Source organism: Salmo salar, chromosome ssa17 (assembly GCF_905237065.1).
Source record: "Salmo salar chromosome ssa17, Ssal_v3.1, whole genome shotgun sequence".
NCBI lineage: Eukaryota > Metazoa > Chordata > Actinopteri > Salmoniformes > Salmonidae > Salmo > Salmo salar.
In genome coordinates this window covers 75,907,806-75,930,199 of record NC_059458.1, presented here as the reverse complement: position 1 = coordinate 75,930,199, position 22,394 = coordinate 75,907,806, and the positions used below count along the sequence as shown (strand labels likewise).

Here is a 22,394-nt window from a genome sequence, read left to right as displayed (position 1 = left end):
ACATACAGTAGAAGTAGACGCAATGGGGGCTCTTCCCCAAACTAATTCAAGGCATTCAATATTTCAATAAACAACATCACAGAAGACAATGCAATTCAACCAATCAGAAATGACAAGGTGGGACACTGACTTAAGCTGAATAAATGTGGATTAGTTGATTGGAAATAAACAGAAGTTCTAGACCTTCACATGTGCATCTCACACTGTGTAGAAATCTGCTAAATAATAATAAGACTTGAGCAGTGAGGTTTTTGTTCTCTATTTTGGTTAGGCCAGGGTGTGACTAGGGTGGGCATTCTATGTCCTTTTTTCTATGTTTTTGTATTTCATTGTTTTCGCCTGGTATGGCTCTCAATCAGGGACAGCTGTACGTCGTTGTCGCTGATTGGGAGCCATACTTAGGTAGCCTGTTTTCCTTTGGGTTTTGTGGGTGGTTAATTTCTGTTTAGTTGTCTAACCTGACAGAACTGTGGGCTGTCGTTTTGTTTATAGTGTTCTCTGTTTAATAAATTACAAGATGAGCACTAACCACGCTGCGCCTTGATCTACTCCATTCAACAGCCGTTACAAGCAGCTTTCACCAGAACAGGGAAATTGAATGTGTGCCCATTTTACAGTTGTAATATCTTAAATTTGATCAATGTTGTTGCAGATAATTTTCCTGTGTAGCAGGAAATGCAAATGGTAGTGTTTAAGGATTAAAATGGCTTCTAAAGATTGTAAAATCCACTTTAAAATATTCAGACTTGATTTATCCTAACTAAAAATGTTACATCCCCTACAAAAATGTATATTGTTTATAAACAAGATAATAATTCACATTTCCTGTTGCTGCAGGATTATATCAGTGCTTTGAGAAACTGGTCAAATGAAGATACAACATCTGTATTTTTTTATTTATTTCACCTTTATTTAACCAGGTAGGCAAGTTGAGAACAAGTTCTCATTTACAACTGTGACCTGGCCAAGATAAAGCAAAGCAGTTCGACACATATAACAACACAGAGTTACACATGGAGTAACTGTATGTTTCTCATGAATGTTGAAATGGTTTAACACCCAGTCAGAGGGTTCAGATTCATGGAGATGACTACTAATCTGCACCATACGGTCTATTGTATTTCACCCCACTGTCCTCTTAAGACTTAACCTGTGGATGATGGGGGGAGGGAGGGGTGCAACACTTGTCTCTCTCATACACAAATCCTGTCAATTTGTCCTGGGTTACAGTTAGTGTTGTAGTGATATAGATCAATACAGCATGCAGAGAGAAGAGATAAGAAGCTCCACACACACACACACACACACACACACACACAGCCAGCCTGTCTGGTGCCTCAGAGGGACAGGCCTCATTTCAGGGCTTTCCAGGTCTCTCTTTCTCATTCTCTTTTTCAGGGCTTCTCCTGTTCCTGCTGCCTGGCCTTCTGTCAGACACTCTGTCTCTGCTGTATTGAACCACAGCCTTGTGACACACACAAACAAACACACACACACACTTGTACCAGCCTGCAGCCATCATCACAATACTAGTTAGTTATCTCCTTGAGAAAACTATAAATAAACCACAGCATCAACCATGGACTTGCAGAGGCGGTAGCAGAGAGAACAGTCTATGACTTGGGTGGCTGGAGTCTTTGACAATTTTTTGGGCCTTCCTCTGACACCGCCTAGTATATAGGTCCTGGATGGTAGGAAGCTTGGCCCCAGTGATGTACTGGGCTGTACGCACTACCCTCTGTAGAGCCTTATGGTCGGATGCCGAACAATTGCCATACCAGGCGGTGATGCAACCGGTCAGGATGCTCTCGATGGTGCAGCTAAAAAACATTTTGAGGATCTGTAGACCAATGACAAATCTTTTCAGTCTCTTGAGGGGGAAAAAGTGTTGTCGTGCCCTTTTCACGACTGTCTTGGTGTGTTAGACCATGATAGTTTGTTGGTGATGTGGACACCAAGGAACTTGAAGCTCTCGACCCGCTCCACTACAGCTCTGTCGATGTTAATGGGGGCCTGTTCGGCCCTCCTTTTCCTGTAGTCCACGATCAGCTCCTTTGTCTTGCTCACATTGAGGGAGAGGTTGTTGTCCTGGCACCACACTGCCAGGTCTCTGACCTCCTCCCTACAGGCTGTCTTCTCGTTGTCGGTGATCAGGCCTTCCACTGTTGTGTCGTCAACAAACTTAGTGATGGTGTTGGAGTCGTGCTTGGTCATGCAGTCGTGGGATTACGTCTAGATGATTAATGAGAAGGAAATGCTGCCTTGTGTTTTTATCAAGTTTAGGGTGTAAAAGTTAGATTTATCAAGATACATGCCATGGATTTGGTCACAGGAACTGGTCACAGGAAGTGGCCACAGAAACCAACGTGTGTGTGTGCATGCGTGCGTGTGTGTGTGTGTGTCTGCTTGTGTGCGTGCATATGTGTGTGTGTCTATTTAAATCAGTTGAATGATTCATGACACAGGGAACAAGTGTCTCAACACCAAATAGCGTTGAATTAAAGCAGGGGAATTAACGCCGCAGATTTCTACAGCCTGGCAGAGAGACAGAGGTAGCAACAGGGAGAGAGAGAAGGAGAGAGAGCACTTAGAAGACAGGATGACTCGCTTTTACAAAATAAGACCAATTCATTCATTTCAATCTCAAGTGGTCAGATTAAACCAGATCACATCTTGTTCTGATAGAACATTTGATCTAAGTTATTACTCCTACCACTTAATGATGCACTTCTAATGTACCTCCCTGGAATACATCACTTCTAATGTACCTCTCTGGAATACATCACTTCTAATGTACCTCTCTAGAATACATCACTTCTAATGTACTTCTCTGGAATACATCACTTCTAATGTACCTCTCTGGGATACATCACTTCTAATGTACCACTCTGGAATACAGCACTTCTAATGTACCTCTCTAGAATACATCACTTCTAATGTACATCTCTGGGATACATCACTTCTAATGTACCTCTCTGGAATACATCACTTCTAATGTACCTCTCTGGAATACACTTCTAATGTACCTCTCTGGAATACATCACTTCTAATGTACCTCTCTAGAATACATCACTTCTAATGTACCTCTCTGGAATACATCACTTCTAATGTACCTCTGGAATACACTTCTAATGTACCTCTCTGGAATACATCACTTCTAATGTACCTCTCTAGAATACATCCCTTCTAATGTACCTCTCTAGAATACATCACTTCTAATGTACCTCTCTAGAATACATCCCTTCTAATGTACCTCTCTAGAATACATCACTTCTAATGTACCTCTCTGGGATACATTACTTCTAATGTACCTCTCTGGAATATATCACTTCTAATGTACCTCTCTAGAATACATCACTTCTAATGTACCTCTGGAATACATCACTTCTAATGTACCTCTCTGGAATACATCACTTCTAATGTACCTCTCTGGAATACATCACTTCTAATGTACCTCTGGAATACACTTCTAATGTACCTCTCTGGAATACATCACTTCTAATGTACCTCTCTGGAATACATCACTTCTAATGTACCTCTCTAGAATACATCACTTCTAATGTACCTCTCTGGAATATATCACTTCTAATGTACCTCTCTGGAATACATCACTTCTAATGTACCTCTCTGGAATACATCACTTCTAATGTACCTCTCTGGAATACATCACTTCTAATGTACCTCTCTAGAATACATCACTTCTAATGTACCTCTCTAGAATACATCACTTCTAATGTACCTCTCTGGAATACATCCCTTCTAATGTACCGCTCTGGAAAACATCACTTCTAATGTACCTCTCTAGAATACATCACTTCTAATGTACCTCTCTAGAATACATCACTTCTAATGTACCTCTCTGGAATACATCACTTCTAATGTACCTCTCTGGAATACATCACTTCTAATGTACCTCTCTGGAATACATCACTTCTAATGTACCTCTCTGGAATACATCACTTCTAATGTACCTCTCTGGAATACATCACTTCTAATGTACCTCTCTGGAATACATCACTTCTAATGTACCTCTCTGGAATACATCACTTCTAATGTACCTCTCTAGAATACATCACTTCTAATGTACCTCTCTAGAATACATCACTTCTAATGTACCTCTCTGGAATACATCCCTTCTAATGTACCTCTCTGGAATACATCACTTCTAATGTACCTCTCTAGAATACATCACTTCTAATGTACCTCTCTGGAATACATCACTTCTAATGTACCTCTGGAATACACTTCTAATGTACCTCTCTAGAATACATCACTTCTAATGTACCTCTCTAGAATACATCACTTCTAATGTACCTCTCTAGAATACATCACTTCTAATGTACCTCTCTGGAATACATCACTTCTAATGTACCTCTCTGGTATACATCATATCTAATGTACCTCTCTGGAATACATCACTTCTAATGTACCTCTCTGGGATACATCACTTCTAATGTACCTCTGGAATACACTTCTAATGTACCTCTCTAGAATACATCACTTCTAATGTACCTCTCTAGAATACATCACTTCTAATGTACCTCTCTGGAATACATCACTTCTAATGTACCTCTCTAGAATACATCACTTCTAATGTACCTCTCTAGAATACATCACTTCTAATGTACCTCTCTGGAATACATCACTTCTAATGTACCTCTCTGGGATACATCACTTCTAATGTACCTCTCTAGAATACATCACTTCTAATGTACCTCTCTAGAATACATCACTTCTAATGTACCTCTCTGGAATATATCACTTCTAATGTACCTCTCTGGAATACATCACTTCTAATGTACCTCTCTAGAATACATCACTTCTAATGTACCTCTCTGGAATACATCACTTCTAATGTACCTCTGGAATACACTTCTAATGTACCTCTCTAGAATACATCACTTCTAATGTACCTCTCTAGAATACATCACTTCTAATGTACCTCTCTGGAATACATCACTTCTAATGTACCTCTCTAGAATACATCACTTCTAATGTACCTCTCTGGAATACATAACAAAATACTCTCAGAACTGTTTCCAACATATAGGCCTTTAATCTCTGCTTCCTGTTATCCAATACATCATGGATATATGTTCTATGACTAATGTTGCTACTGCTGTTAGGCCTCTTGCCCTTCTGTCTGGTTGGCACACAGAGCTTGGCAATAAGCACAGGAATGGCATCTCACGTGTATGTGTGTTACATTCACACACACACACACACACACACACACACACACACACACACACACACACACACACACACACACACACACACACACACACACACACACACACACACGTAGGACCGACAACACTACACTAACAGCATCCTGTCCTGCTGTGCTGTTGCAGATACAGTCTCTATTGGGGTGATGAGTAAGCAGCAACCTGATTGCTGCACTGAACAGAGAGAGCATCCAGTCAGCATAGAGAGGTACAGGTGTAGGATCTTAATTTGATCCCCCTGTTGCGGGAAATGTTTTACTTGTAGTGTATTTGAGGTTTAAAAAGGATTCTGAAGTTTGTAATTTTCACTTTGAAATTTCAGACCTGATTTTCCCTTACGAAAAATGTATCAACCCCTACAAAAATGTCCATTAATTATAATCCTAATACTAAAGGCTTGTTTTCCTGCTGTATGAGCAAACTTGCTCATATTATGATCCTACATCTGTACAGGGAGGGTTCACTCACTCAGCAGGTTTGAGGGGCACACTGACTTTGTTTCTGATATAAAACCTGATGGGATTGATGAAATTCATGTCTTATTCTATGGCAGGTGTGGAATCCTCTTTCACCTCTGGATTCCATATATCTATGATGACAACGTTCAATGATCTCTGAAGGCATCAAGGGAACAGGTGGGTTATAATTGTACACGAGAGAGAAAATATAATTTCTATAATAGATGAATAGATGCAGTTGACGGATATACCATAATGGGATCCATCTAATCCTTGTGAAAGCCTAGAATTCTGGGAGAGAGGAGAAGGGAGAACAGTGGTAGGATGTTCCTGTATGGACACACACACAGACAGCACTCTGCAGGCAGAAACACTGTCTACAATTCCTCTCATTCCTGAGTTGTTTGAATCATATATACAGTGCCTTCAGAAAATATTCATACCCCTTGATTCATACCACATTTTGTTGTGTTACAGCCTGAATTCAAAAAGGATTAAATATATGTTTTTCCTCACCCATCTACACACAATAACCCATAATGATAAAGTGAAAACATGTTTTTAGAAATGTTTGCAAATTTATTGCAAATGAAATACACAAATATCTAAATTACATAAGTATTCACACCCCTGAGTCAATACATGTTAGAATCACCTTTGGCAGCAAATATAGCTGTGAGTCTTTCTGGACAAGTCTCTAAGTGTCACGCCCTGACCATAGAGAGCCCTTGGATTCTCTATAGTGGTTTAGGTCAGGGTGTGACTAGGGGGGTGTTCTAGAATGTGTATTTCTATGTTGGTGGTTTTGTATGGTTCCCAATTAGAGGCAGCTGGTAATCGTTGCCGCTAATTGGGGATCTTAATATTTAGGAAGCCCTATCTCCCACCTGCTTTGTGGGATATTGTTTGTGTTAGTGTGTTTGGGCACTAAGTCCTCACGGTCTTTGTAAGTTTTGTTATTTTGTTTTGTTAGTTTCACTTAAATAAATATATGGAACTATACTCACGCTGCGCCTTGGTCCGCTCATTTCCAAGAATGTGGCACTAAGAGCTTTGAACACCTGGATTGTACAATGTTTGCCCATTATTCTTTTCAGAATTCTTAAAGCTCTGTCAAATTGGTCATTGCCAGACAACCATTTTCAAGTCTTGCCATTGATTTTCAACCAGATTTAAGTCAAAACTGTAACTCGGCCACCCAGGAACATTTACTGTATTCTTGGTAAGTAACTCCAGTGTATATTTGGCCTTGTGTCTTAGGTTATTGTCCTGCTGAAAGGTTAATTAATCTCCCAGTGTCTGTTGGGAAGCAGACTGAAGTAGGTTTTCCTCTAGGATTTTGCCTTATTCTGAAAAACTCCTCAGTCCTTAACGATTACAAGCATACCCATAACATGATGCAGCCACCATATGGAGAGTGGTACTCAGTAATGTGTTGTATTGGATTTGCACCAAACATAACACTTTGTATTCGAAAAAAAAAAAGTTAAATGCTTTGCCACATTTTTTTTTGCAGTATTAGTGCCTTGTTGCTAACAAGGTGCATGTTTTGGGATATTTTTATTCTGTAAAGGCTTCCTTCCTTTCACTCAGTCAATTAGTATTGTAGAGTAACTACAATGTTGTCTTTGTGGTTGAATCTATCTTTGAAATGAACTGCTCGACTGAGGGACTTTACAGATAATTGTATGTGTGGGGTAAAGCCATGAGGTAATTATTCACAAATCATGTTAAACACTGTTGTTGTGACGGTCGTCAAAAGGAGTAGACCAAGGTGCAGCGTGGTAAGTGCTCATATTTCTTTATTGTAACTCAGAACACTAAATCAAAATAATAAACAACAAAAAACGCCTGTCACGTTCTGCAGGCTTACTGAGCTGTACAAAAACAAGATCCCACACTGAAGGAGGGAAAAAGGCTGCCTAAGTTCCTAATCAGAGACAACGATAGACAGCTGCCTCTGATTAGGAACCACACTCGGCCAATCAAAGGAAAAAACAACATAGAAATATAACACACAGACTGCCCACCCCACACCCTGACCTAACAAAATAGAGAAATAAAACGTCTCTCTCAGGTCAGGGCGTGACAGTTATTGCACACAGAGTGAGTCCATGCAACTTATTATGTGAGTTGTTAAGCACATTTTCACTCCTGAACTTATTTAGACTTGTCATAACAAAGGGGTTGAATACTCCATTCTGCCTTTCATTCTGATTCTCATAGCCTCAACAAAAACATGGACTGGTGCTGGTACTGTGGATAAAAGGCCTACAAATCAAATTGTATTTGTTATATGCGCCAAAAACAACAGATGTAAACCTTACGGTGAACTGCTTACTTACGAGCCCTTAACCAACAATGCAGTTGTAAAAAAGAAACTAAAACATTTGCTATATGAACTAAAGTAAAAATAATAACAGAAGAAAATAACAATAACATACAAGGGGTACCAGTACAGAGTCAATGTGCAGGGGAATGTGTGCGTGTGTGTGTGTGTGTGTGTGTGTGTGTGTGTGTGTGTGTGTGTGTGTGTGTGTGTGTGTGTGTGTGTGTGTGTGTGTGTGTGTGTGTGTGTGTGTGTGTGTGTGTGGTTAGGGTCCAGTGAGTGTACATTGAGCCTGTGCAAGAGAGTCAGTGCAAAACATAAAAGATGCCTATTAAATTAACAACTTAAGCTTCGGCACAAAGGCAGAGTTTTCATCCCTGTTTTCTGCTCTAGGGGGGCGGTCTGCATTGCTAGCTCAGACACAGCCACTGAAGCTCAGATCAACACCCTCAGTTTGGAGACATCAGAGAGAGAAACTCAAGATCAACACCCTCAGCTTGGAGACATCAGAGAGAGAAACTCAAGATCAACACCCTCAGTTTGGAGACATCAGAGAGAGAAACTCAAGATCAACACCCTCAGCTTGGAGACATCAGAGAGAGAAACTCAAGATCAACACCCTCAGTTTGGAGACATCAGAGAGAGAAACTTACAGAAAGTCTGAATGAAAGAAACAGAGACTCCTGTGGAAGATGAAAATAAATAAAAATCTCCCTCACACAAACACATTCTACACATTTTGCCATGGGGCAAAGAGAAAATGTGCAACTTATACCTAATCTCATGCTCTTTTACACATTTTCCCATGAGGCTGAGAGAAAATGTTGCTGTTTTATAGCTAACTTTCTGCAATTCGTATTGCCATGGGTCAGAGAGAAACATTTTCAGTTTTCTAGCTAATCATGCTATTGTACACATTTTGCAATTAGGCTGAGAGAATTTAGCATGTTTAAAGCTAAATTCCTGCAATTCTACACATATTGCCATGAGGCAGAAAGAAAACAATTGCAGTTTTATAGCTAATCATGCTATTCTACACATTTTTCAATGAGTATGAGCAGAAATGTTGCAGTCTGACAGCTGATTTACTGTCATTCAAGGCCTACTATATCTGGGGGTGGGGTGGAGGGGGAGTGGCACACTATAACCCACTGCGGGGATGTGGTATGCCAGTGTTTACTAAACCTACAACTCCAGACATGGGATTAGAAGTCACAATATGGGGACAGCTGAATGGCAGAATGAAAGACTTCTGTATGGACTGGGATTTCTATTTTGGATCTTTGTTATGCTGATCCACTTTTTGCAAAGGATTGGGATAAATAGTCTATCATTTATAGACTGAAACAATAATGTCGCTGCCAATAGTTCACTGCAGCCTGGCACCAGGCCACGATGGTGTTATCTATTATGACGGGGTTATCTGTTATCGTCATACAGTAGGCCTAGGATAACGTTAATGCTTTATCACGCTATGGGTGAAACGTCAAGACCAAACGTCCATCCTAGTAGTAGACCTGCTGATTGTAACTCAATAGGCTACCTGCTTTTTAACGTGTGTAGGCTATTTGAACTCAATGTCTTATGACATAACAGAAGATTAGTCGCACGTGCAAACATAAACAAGATCAAAGTACAATGTGAGAGTAATATTTTTTTACCTTTATTTAACTAGGCAAGTCAGTTAAGAACAAATTCTTATTTTCAATGACGGCCTAGGAACAGTAGGTTAACTGCCTTGTTCAGGGGCAGAACGGCAAATTTGTACCTTGGGGAATCGATCTTGCAAGCTTTCGGTTACTTGTCCAATGCTCTAACCACTAGGCTACCTGCCTCTAACCACTAGGCTACCTGCCTCTAACGACTAGGCTACCTGCCTCTAACGACTAGGCTACCTGCCTCTAACCACTAGGCTACCTTCCTCTAACCACTAGGCTACCTGCCTCTAACCACTAGGCTACCTTCCTCTAACCACTAGGCTACCTGCTCTAACCACTAGGCTACCTGCCTCTAACGACTAGGCTACCTGCCTCTAACCACTAGGCTACCTTCCTCTAACCACTAGGCTACCTGCTCTAACCACTAGGCTACCTGCCTCTAACCACTAGGCTACCTGCTCTACCACTATGCTACCTTCCTCTAACCACTAGGCTACCTTCCTCTAACCACTAGTCTACCTGCTCTAACCACTAGTCTACCTGCTCTACCACTAGTCTACCTGCTCTACCAATATTCTACCTGCCTCTAACCACTAGGCTACCTGCTCTACCACTATTCTACCTGCCTCTAACCACTAGGCTACCTGCCTCTAACCACTAGGCTACCTGCCTCTAACCACTAGGCTACCTGCCTCTAACCACTAGGCTACCTGCCTCTAACCACTAGGCTACCTGCCTCTAACCACTAGGCTACCTGCCGCCCCGTGAGAGTAAAGCATTGATATGGGTCAAATACAGTTATCGGGTCTTACCTTGGAAAAGAAAGGCTCTGCTCTCATTGTGGAACCCCTGAACTTGAAAAACTCCAGCGTAAGACTCTCCCAACTTCAGCTCATCGAATACGTTGATGCGGAGGGCAGGGTCGACCCCAAAGCCTAGAGCTGGATGAGAGAGACCGGATAGATAGAAAGAGTCCGGCAGCGGCAGAGACAGCGTTAGTTCAGCACCATGGACAGCGACCGGCAGCCCGACACCTTGGCGTGGACACAGCGCAGCCGGCTATTGCTGCTATATCATGATGTAATGCTGCGAAACTTCCATTCTGATAGGTTACAACTTCCTACACAGCCAAAATGGTGAAATGATTGTAAAACATACATTAAGAAATACATTAATTCAGTTATCAACTGAAACCACGTCACAGTAACATACTAAAATCAAAACATGACCGTTATGGGAAATCAGTCAACGTAATTGCGTAACAAAATGCGGACGTTTAGCTTACCTGGGAAGATGGCAAATATACTGTACAAAAAATCAAGTTTGAATAGTCCCATCATGAATGGAAAATAATCACAACGATTAGTCCATGCTTATCTGTCCACTTTCAAAAATACTGGTGGTACTAAAATACCGCAGGCGATACGCGTCAGTCAGAAGAAAACCACATGCTCGCAAAATGACGAGTCTTCTAATATCGACCGTCGGCGTTCTTAGAACTTTTAAGACCAATTAGAAATAATTGACGTCAAAATATTCCATTCAGCATCCGTGATGATTCAGAAGAGAGCGCTGAAGACAGGTGCAACATCATCACTATACGGGCTGCTAGCTGGTGAGTGAGTGAGAGGAGGCTGGTATGTGGAGACTCATGGAAAGCGAAAAGACAGCGTCTGTGTTCTGTCCTGCCCCCTTTTGGTCTACGGTGGAACACAATCCAGGAGATCAGACTGATTACACTTCTGCCATCTGTCAGATTTCTCAACATTACCAAATGACCGTAGGAGAGTTGCATTTAACGTTTGATATTCAATGATAGTAATTTAATCAGCTAATATTTTCAGCTGGGTGTTTTCCGTGATCCTCTGCCACTCTTAGCCTACTGCAGGTGTTTTTTCAGGGTGGCAAAACAATCTTTAGAAAATACAAAATGTTCCCTTCAATATTAAAATGCATTGAGAGCTACATTCCACGCACCACATCATCAGCCAGTAGAGAGAAGAACTCCCTGGGCATCTAAACTATTAACATACCATTATCATTAACATCCCATTATCATTAACATCCTGTCCACCATTATCTGATTAATTACTCTTAAAGAACAGATGCACACTCAGAAAGCCAGTCCTTATGAACTGTAGTTAAAAGGTTAAAAGTGCATGCTAGTCAGTAATCTGTCAACTCATTACAATCAGAACCACAGCTAGCTACTTCACTTTTCAGTCTGGTCTGTCAGTCTGGCCTGTCAGTCTGGTCTGTCTGTCTGGTCTTTCTGTCTGGTCTTTCTGTCTGGTCTTTCTGTCTGGTCTTTCTGTCTGGTCTTTCTGTCTGGTCTTCCTGCCTGTCTGGTCTTTCTGTCTGGTCTTCCTGCCTGTCTGGTCTTTCTGTCTGGTCTTTCTGTCTGGTCTTTCTGTCTGGTCTGTCTGTCTGGTCTTTCTGACTGGTCTTTCTGTCTGGTCTTTCTGTCTGGTCTTTCTGTCTGGTCTTTCTGTCTAGTCTTCCTGCCTGTCTGGTCTTTCTGACTGGTCTTTCTGTCTGGTCTTTCTGTCTGGTCTTTCTGTCTGGTCTTTCTGACTGGTCTTTCTGTCTGGTCTTTCTGTCTGGTCTTTCTGTCTTTTCTGTCTGGTCTTTCTGTCTGGTCTTTCTGTCTGGTCTTTCTGTCTTTTCTGTCTGGTCTTTCTGTCTGGTCTTTCTGTCTGGTCTTTCTGTCTTTTCTGTCTGGTCTTTCTGTCTGGTCTTTCTGTCTTTTCTGTCTGGTCTTTCTGTCTGGTCTTTCTGTCTGGTCTTTCTGTCTGGTCTTTCTGTCTTTTCTGTCTGGTCTTCATGTCTGGTCTTTCTGTCTGGTCTTCCTGCCTGTCTGGTCTTTCTGTCTGGTCTTTCTGTCTGGTCTTCCTGCCTGTCTGGTCTTCATGTCTGGTCTTTCTGTCTGGTCTTTCAGAAAGAAAAATAACCATCTTTGCACCTTGCCATTTTCACAATCCTTCAGTTGTCAAGTAAGGCATATCTCTTAGAAGTCACCCCCCCCCCTGCATATATTCAGAACCAGAAGGCACATGTCTGGTACTTCTATGTTAATCAATAAGATGGATATAATTACATTTTATACCTAGAAGGAGGGAGGGATGCATTGCTGAGGTGTTGCCTGTAGCAACACACAAACACACACATATACACACACACACACACACAAGGTGCCCTTGAGAATCTATTGAGGAGAGACAGGTTGCCATGGAACCTGGAAGCTCATTAGCATATGCATGAGGGTCAGATAATGACACGGGGGTCAAATGGAACATTTGGCGTTCAGGGTCTCAACCTACAGTAGTCAGGACTTGATGGATTATACAGTTCTGTACTATGTTAAACTCTATACAGCTCTGTAGTATGTTAAATTCTATACAGCTCTGTACTATGTTAAACTCTATAAAGCTCTGTACTATGTTAAACTCTATACAGCTCTGTAGTATGTTAAACTCTATACAGCTCTGTAGTGTGTTAAATTCTATACAGCTCTGTAGTGTGTTAAATTCTATACAGCTCTGTAGTATGTTAAATTCTATACAGCTCTGTAGTGTGTTAAATTCTATACAGCTCTGTAGTGTGTTAAATTCTATTCAGCTCTGTAGTATGTTAAACTCTATACAGCTCTGTACTATGTTAAACTCTATACAGCTCTGTAGTATGTTAAACTCTACACAGCTCTGTAGTATGTTAAACTCTATACAGCTCTGTATTATGTTAAACTCTATACAGCTCTGTAGTATATTAAACTCTATACAGCTCTGTAGTATGTTAAACTCTATACAGCTCTGTAGTATGTTGGAGTTCAGCTAGCCACGGTTGGCGGTCATCAGCTATCCCTTAGCTCGAAAAGCTATCGCCAGTTTTGTACAGCGCGACTCAGACCAGAGCATACCGGACCTATTTTCTCTCCATATCCCCGGATTTCTACCGCAGGCTCTGGACATTTACACCTGGATCTTGCAGCTAGCTAGCTGCTACCTGAGTGACTATTGGCTAACGTCGGTCCCGGAGCTAACATCAATTATTCCAGAGCTAGCCAGCTGAAGAGTTCCATCACCCACTCCTGGGCTACAATCACCTATCCGGACCCGTTTTACTGCCGATGCGGAGCCCCATGAACTGATGGACTACCGACGTTATCTGCCCGAGGGAGTTATCCAACTGGCCCCTCCGTCGCGACATAACCTGAACGCCCGTCTGCGGCCTGCTAATCGTTAGCTGTCTTATCGGCTGCTATCTGAATAGGTCTATCGGACAATTTTCTTAGGCCACTATAGCTATAACTATTTTGCCAATTGGACTGGTCCCCCCTACCACACGGAACCCCACTGATCTACAGAGGTAAACGCACAAGGTGGCTAAAAACAGACCTCCCTCCAACTTCTACCAGCTTTCTACCTATGGCCCGGCTAGCTGTCTGAATCCCACGGGACCCTTATGATCACTCGGCTAAGCATGCCTCTCCTTAATGTCAATATGCCTTGTCCATTGCTGTTCTGGTTAGTGTTTATTGGCTTATTTCACTGTAGAGCCTCTAGCCCTGCTCATTATACCTTATCCAACCTTTCAGTTCCACCACCCACACATGCTATGACATCATCTGGTTTCAATGATGTTTCTAGAGACAATATCTCTCTCATCATCATTCAATGCCTAGGTTTAACTTCACTGTATTCAAATCCTACCATACCTTTGTCTGTACATTATACCTTGAAGCTATTTTATCGCCCCCAGAAACCTGCTACTTTTAATCTCTATTCTGGACGTCATAGACGACCAATTCTCATAGCTTTTAGCCGTACCCTGATTCTACTCCTCCTCTGTTCCTCTGGTGATGTAGAGGTGAATCCAGGCCCTGCGGTGCCTAGCTCCACTCCTATTCCCCAGGTGCTCTCTTTTGATGACTTCTGTAACCGTAATAGCCTTGGTTTCATGCATGTTAACATTAGAAGCCTCCTCCCTAAGTTTGTTTTATTTACTGCTTTAGCACACTCTGCCAACCCGGATGTCCTAGCCGTGTCTGAATCCTGGCTTAGGAAGTCCACCAAAAATTCAGAAATCTTCATCCCTAACTACAACATATTCAGACAAGATAGAATGGCCAAAGGGGGCGATGTTGCAATCTACTGCAGAGATAGCTTGCAGAGTTCTGTCCTACTATCCAAGTCTGTACCCAAACAATTTGAACTTCTGCTTTTAAAAATCCATCTCTCTAAAAACAAGTCCCTCACCGTTGCCGCCTGCTATAGACCACCCTCTGCCCCCAGCTGTGCTCTGGACACCATATGTGAACTGATTGTCCCCCCATCTATCTTCAGAGCTCGTGCTGCTAGGTGACCTAAACTGGGACATGCTTAACACTCCAGCTATCCTACAATCTAAGCTTGATGCCCTCAATCTCACACAAATGATCAATGAACCTACCAGGTACCACCTCAAATCCGTAAACACGGGCACCCTCATAGATATCATCCTAACCAACTTGCCCTCTAAATACACCTCTGCTGTTTTCAACCAAGATCTCAGCGATCACTGCCTCATTGCCTGCATCCGTAATGGGTCAGCAGTCAAACGACCACCCCTCATCACTGTCAAACGCTCCCTAAAACACTTCAGTGAGCAGGCCTTTCTAATCAACCTGGCCCGGGTATCCTGGAAGGATATTGACCTCATCCCGTCAGTAGAGGATGCCTGTTTTTTTTTTTTAAATGCCATCCTCACCATCTTAAATAAGCATGCCCCATTCAAGAAATGTAGAACCAGGAACAGATATAGCCCTTGGTTCTCTCCAGACCTGACTGCCCTTAACCAACACAAAAACATCCTGTGGCGTTCTGCTTTAGCATCGAACAGCCCCCGTGATATGCAACCTTTCAGGGAAGCTAGAAACCAATATACATAGGCAGTTAGAAAAGCCAAGGCTAGCTTTTTCAAGCAGAAATTTGCTTCCTGCAACACAAACTCAAAAAAGTTCTGGGAGACTGTAAAGTCCATGGAGAATAAGAACACCTCCTCCCAGCTACCCACTGCACTGAGGATAGGAAACTCTGTCACCTCTGATAAATCCACTATAATTGAGAATTTCAATAAGCATTTTTCTACGGCTGGCCATGCTTTCCACCTGGCTACCCCTACCGCAGTCAACAGCACTGCACCCCCCACAGCTACTCGCCCAAGCCTTCCCCATTTCTCCGTCTCCCAAATCCAGTCAGCTGATGTTCTGAGAGAGCTGCAAAATCTGGACCCTTACAAATCAGCCGGGCTAGACAATCTGGACCCTTTCTTTCTAAAATTATCTGCCGAAATTGTTGCAACCACTATTACTAGCCTGTTCAACCCCTCTTTTGTGTCGTCTGAGATTCCAAAAGATTGGAAAGCAGCTGCTGTCATCCCCCTCTTCAAAGGAGGGGACACTCTTGACCCAAACTGCTACAGACCTATATCTATCCTACCCTGCCTTTCTAAGGTCTTTGAAAGCCAAGTCAACAAACAGATTACCGACCATTTCGAATCCCACCGCACCTTCTCCGCTATGCAATCTGGTTTCAGAGCTGGTCATGGGTGCACCTCAGCCACGCTCAAGGTCCTAAATGATATCGTAACCGCCATCGATAAGAAACAATACTGTGCTGCCGTATTCATTGACCTGGACAAGGCTTTCGACTCTGTCAATCACCACATCCTCATCGGCAGACTCAATAGCCTTGGTTTCTCAAATGATTGCCTCGCCTGGTTCACCAACTACTTCTCTGATAGAGTTCAATGTGTCAAATCGGAGGGCCTGCTGTCCGGACCTCTGGCAGTCTCTATGGGGGTACAACAGGGTTCAATTCTTGGGCCAACTCTTTTCTCTGTATACATCAATGATGTCGCTCTTGCTGCTGGTGAGTCTCTGATCCACCTCTACGCAGACGACACCATTCTGTATACTCTGGCCCTTCTTTGGACACTGTGTTAACAACCCTCCAGACGAGCTTCAATGCCATACAACTCTCCTTCCATGGCCTCCAACTGCTCTTAAATACCAGTAAAACTAAATGCATGCTCTTCAACCGATCGCTGCCCGTACCTGCCCACACGCCCAGCATCACTACTCTGGACGGTTCTTACTTAGAATATGTGGACAACTACAAATACCTAGGTGTCTGGTTAGACTGTAAGCTCTCCTTCCAGACTCACATCGAACATCTCCAATCCAAAGTTAAATCTAGAATTGGCTTCCTATTTCGCAACAAAGCATCCTTCACTCATGCTGCCAAACATACCCTGGTAAAACTGACCATTCTACCAGATCCTCGACTTCGGTGATGTCATTTACAAAATAGCCTCCAATACCCTAGTCAATAAACTGGATGCAGTCTATCACAGTGCCATCCGTTTTGTCACCAAAGCCCCATATACTACCCACCACTGCGACCTGTACGCTCTCGTTGGCTGGCCCTCGCTTCATACTCGTCGCCAAACCCACTGGCTCCATGTCATCTACAAGACCCTGCTAGGTAAGGTCCCGCCTTATTTCAGCTCACTGGTCACCATAGCAGCACCCACCCGTAGCACGCACTCCAGCAGGTATATCTCTCTGGTCACCCCCAAAGCCAATTCCTCCTTTTGCCGTCTCTTCTTCCAGTTCTCTGCTGCCAATGACTGGAACGAACTACAAAAATCTCTGAAACTGGAAACACTTATCTCCCTCACTAGCTTTAAGCACCAGCTGTCAGAGCAACTCACAGCACCTGTTCATAGCCCATCTATAATTTAGCCCATACAATTACCCCTTACTGTGTTTATTTATTTATTTATTTTGCTCCTTTGCATCCCATCCCACTTCCACTACAAATCTACAATTCTAGTGTTTTACTTGCTATATTGTATTTACTTTGCCACCATGGCCTTTTTTGCCTTTGCCTCCCTTATCTCACCTCATTTGCTCACATTGTATACAGACTTATTTTTCTACTGTATTATTTACTGTATGTTTGTTTTACTCCATGTGTAACTCTCTGTTGTTTTATGTGTCGAACTGCTTTGCTTTATCTTGGCCAGGTCGCAATTGTAAATGAAAACTTGTTCTCAACTTGCCTACCTGGATAAATAAAGGTAAAATAAATAAATAAATAAAAATGTAAACTCTATAAAGCTCTGTAGTATTATAAACTCTATACAGCTCTGTGGTATGTTGAACTGTATTCAGCTCTGTACTATTTTGAACTCTATACAGCTCTGTAGTATGTTAAACTCTATACAGCTCTGTAGTATGTTAATGGAAACAATATAGAATACAAGACAGTTTATACAAGACAGGAGTGATATAATATGCATATGTATGTTAATATCAGACTTATAGGTCTACAGGTTTACATGTAGGAGTGTTGTTCTCTATATTATGGTAATGTCAGAGTTTGGAGGTCTAGCTAGCCACAGTGTAGAGTGTTATATATTATTGTACAGTATAGAGTGTTATAACCTACATCTCTGTATTATGGTACAGTATAGAGTGTTATAACCTACAGCTGTATATTATGGTACAGTATAGAGTGTTATAACATACATCCAAATCAAATCAAATCAAATTTATTTATATAGCCCTTCATACATCAGCTGATATCTCAAAGTCCTGTACAGAAACCCAGCCTAAAACCCCAAACAGCAAGCAATGCATGTGAAAGAAGCACGGTGGCTAGGAAAAACTCCCTAGGAAAAACTCCCTAGAAAGGCCAAAAACCTAGGAAGAAACCTAGAGAGGAACCAGGCTATGAGGGGTGGCCAGTCCTCTTCTGGCTGTGCAGGGTGGATATTATAACAGAACATGGTCAAGATGTTAAAATGTTCATAAATGACCAGCATGGTCAAATAATAATAATCATAGTAGTTGTCGAGGGTGCAACAAGCACGTCCGGTGAACAGGTCAGGGTTCCATAGCCACAGGCAGAACAGTTGAAACTGGAGCAGCAGCACGGCCAGGTGGACTGGGGACAGCAAGGAGTCATCATACCAGGTAGTCCTGAGGCATGGTCCTAGGGCTCAGGTCCTCCGAGAGAAAGACAGAAAGAGAGAAAGAGAGAATTAGAGAGAGCATATTTAAATTCACACAGGACACCGGATAAGACAAGAGAAATACTCCAGATGTAACAGACTGACCCTAGCCCCCGACACATAAAATACTGCAGCATAAATACTGGAGGCTGAGACAGGAGGGATCAGAAGACACTGTGGCCCCATCCGATGATACCCCGGACAGGGCCAAACAGGCAGGATATAAGCCCACCCACTTTGCCAAAGCACAGCCCCCACACCACTAGAGGGATGTCTCCAACCACCAACTTACCGTCCTAAGACAAGGCCGAGTATAGCCCACAACGATCTCCGCCATGGCACAACCCAAGGGGGGCGCCAACCCAGACAGGAAGACCACGTCAGTGACTCAACCCACTCAAGTGACGCACCCCTCCCATGGACGGCATGGAAGAACACCAGTAAGCCAGTGACTCAGCCCCTGTAAAAGGGTTAGAGGCAGAGAATCCCAGTGGAAAGAGGGGAACCGGCAAGGCAGAGACAGCAAGGGCGGTTCGTTGCTCCAGCCTTTCCGTTCACCTTCACACTCCTGGGCCAGACTATACTTAATCATAGGACCTACTGAAGAGATAAGTCTTCAGTAAAGACTTAAAGGTTGAGACTGAGTCTGCGTCTCTCACATTGGTAGGCAGACCATTCCATAAAAATGGAGCTCTATAGGAGAAAGCCCTACCTCCAGCCGTTTGCTTAGAAATTCTAGGGACAATTAGGAGGCCTGCGTCTTGTGACCGTAGCGTACGTGTAGGTATGTACGGCAGGACCAAATCGGAAAGATAGGTAGGAGCAAGCCCATGTAATGCTTTGTAGGTTAGCAGTAAAACCTTGAAATCAGCCCTTGCCTTAACAGGAAGCCAGTGTAGGGAGGCTAGCACTGGAGTAATATGATCAATTTTTTTGGTTCTAGTCAGGATTCTAGCAGCCGTATTTAGCACTAACTGAAGTTTGTTTAGTGCTTTATCTGGGTAGCCGGAAAGTAGAGCATTGCAGTAGTCCAGCCTAGAAGTAACAAAAGCATGGATTAATTTTTCTGCGTCATTTTTGGACAGAAAGTTTCTGATTTTTGCAATGTTATGTAGATGGAAAAAAGCTGTCCTTGAAACAGTCTTGATATGTTCTTCAAAAGAGAGATCAGGGTCCAGAGTAACGCCGAGGTCCTTCACAGTTTTATTTGAGACGACTGTACAACCATCCAGATTAATTGTCAGATTCAACAGAAGATCTCTTTGTTTCTTGGGACCTAGAACAAGCATCTGTTTTGTCCGAGTTTAAAAGTAGAAAGTTTGCAGCCATCCACTTCTTTATGTCTGAAACACAGGCTTCTAGCGAGGGCAATTTTGGGGCTTCACCATGTTTCATTGAAATGTACAGCTGTGTGTCGTCCGCATAGCAGTGAAATTTAACATTATGTTTTCGAATGACATCCCCAAGAGGTAAAATATATAGTGAAAACAATAGTGGTCCTAAAACGGAACCTTGAGGAACACCGAAATGTACAATTGATTTGTCAGAGGACAAACCATTCACAGAGACAAACTGATATCTTTCTGACAGATAAGATCTAAACCAGGCCAGAACTTGTCCATGTAGACCAATTTGGGTCCAATCTTTCCAAAAGAATGTGGTGATCGATGGTATCAAAAGCGGCACTAAGATCTAGGAGCACGAGGACAGATGCAGAGCCTCGGTCTGACGTCATTAAAAGGTCATTTACCACCTTCACAAGCGCAGTCTCAGTGCTATGATGGGGTCTAAAACCAGACTGAAGCGTTTCGTATACATTGTTTGTCTTCAGGAAGGCAGTGAGTTGCTGTGCAACAGCTTTTTCAAAATTTTTTGAGAGGAATGGAAGATTCGATATAGGCCGATAGTTTTTTATAATTTCTGGGTCAAGATTCGGCTTTTTCAAGAGAGGCTTTATTACTGCCACTTTTAGTGAGCTTGGTACACATCCGGTGGATAGAGAGCCGTTTATTATGTTCAACATAGGAGGCCCAAGCACAGGAAGCAGCTCTTTCAGTAGTTTAGTTGGAATAGGGTCCAGTATGCAGCTTGAGGGTTTGGAGGCCATGATTATTTTCATCATTGTGTCAAGAGATATAGTACTAAAACACTTTAGTATCTCCCTTGATCCTAGGTCCTGGCAGAGTTGTGTAGACTCAGGACAATGGAGCTTTGGAGGAATACCCAGATTTAAAGAGGAGTCCGTAATTTGCTTTCTAATGATCATGATCTTTTCCTCAAAGAAGTTCATAAATGTATTACTGCTGAAGTGAAAGCCATCCTCCATTTGCGAAGGCTGCTTTTTAGTTAGCTTTGCGACAGTATCAAAAAGAAATTTCGGATTGTTCTTATTTTCCTCAATTAAGTTGGAAAAATAGGATGATCGAGCAGCAGTGAGGGCTCTTCGATACTGCACGGCAGTAGTCTTTCCAAGCTAGTCGGAAGACTTCCAGTTTGGTGTGGCGCCATTTCCGTTCCAATTTTCTGGAAGCTTGCTTCAGAGCTCGTGTATTTTCTGTATACCAGGGAGCTAGTTTCTTATGACAGATGTTTTTAATTTTTAGGGGTGCAACTGCATCTTTTAGGTGGTTAACTGCACCTCGGTTAGGTGGTTAACAGATTTTTGTCCTCTGACGTCCTTGGGTAGGCAGAGGGAGTCTGGAAGGGCATCAAGGAATCTTTGGGTTGTCTGAGAATTTATAGCACGACTTTTAATGCTCCTTGGTTGGGGTCTGAGCAGATTATTTGTTGCGATTGCAAACGCAATAAAATGGTGGTCCGATGATCCAGGATTATGAGGAAAAACATTAAGATCCACAACATTTATTCCATGGGACAAAACTAGGTCCAGAGTATGACTGTGGCAGTGAGTAGGTCCAGAGACATGTTGGACAAAACCCACTGAGTCGATGATGGCTCCGAAAGCCTTTTGGACTTTTCCATGTGAATGTTAAAGTCACCAAAAATTAGAATATTATCTGCTATGACTACAAGATCCGATAGGAATTCAGGGAACTCAGTGAGGAACACTGCATATGGCCCAGGAGGCCTGTATACAGTAGCTATAAAAAGTGAGTGAGTAGGCTGCATAGATTTCATGACTAGAAGCTCAAAAGACGAAAACGTCATTGTTTTTCTTTTTTGTAAATTGAAATTTGCTATCGTAAATGTTAGCAACACCTCCGCCTTTGCCGGATGCACGGGGGGTATGGTCACTAGTGTAACCAGGGGGTGAGGCCTCATTTAACACAGTAAATTCATCAGGCTTAAGCCATGTTTCAGTCAGGCCAATCACATCAAGATTATGATCGGTGATTAGTTCATTGACTATAACTGCCTTGGAAGTGAGGGATCTAACATTAAGTAACCCAATTTTGAGATGTGAGGTATCACAATCTCTTTCAATAATGGCAGGAATGGAGGAGGTCTTTATACTAGTGAGATTGCTAAAGCGAACACCGCCATTTTTAATTTTGCCCAACCTAGATCGAGGCACAGACACGGTCTCAATGGGGAAAGCTGAGCTGACTACGCTGACTGTGCTAGTGGCAGACTCCACTAAGCTGGCAGGCTGGCTAACAGCCTGCTGCCTGGCCTGCACCCTATTTCATTGTGGAGCTAG

The 22,394-nt window shown here is 42.6% G+C and overlaps 1 protein-coding gene across 1 annotated transcript in view; it reads right to left on the bottom strand.

The window, feature by feature from the left end:
* The window catches only part of nel (NEL protein), a 174,723-nt gene extending 163,437 nt beyond the window's left edge, over window positions 1-11,286 (bottom strand). The window contains exons 1-2 of the mRNA NM_001140146.1: window positions 10,962-11,286; window positions 10,489-10,617 (exon numbers count right to left, since the gene is read on the bottom strand). Of these exons, the coding sequence (NP_001133618.1) occupies window positions 10,489-10,617; window positions 10,962-11,016 (184 nt within the window). The 5' untranslated portion in view covers window positions 11,017-11,286. The remainder of the gene's footprint in view (window positions 1-10,488; window positions 10,618-10,961) is intronic.
* Window positions 11,287-22,394: the final 11,108 nt, after the last annotated feature.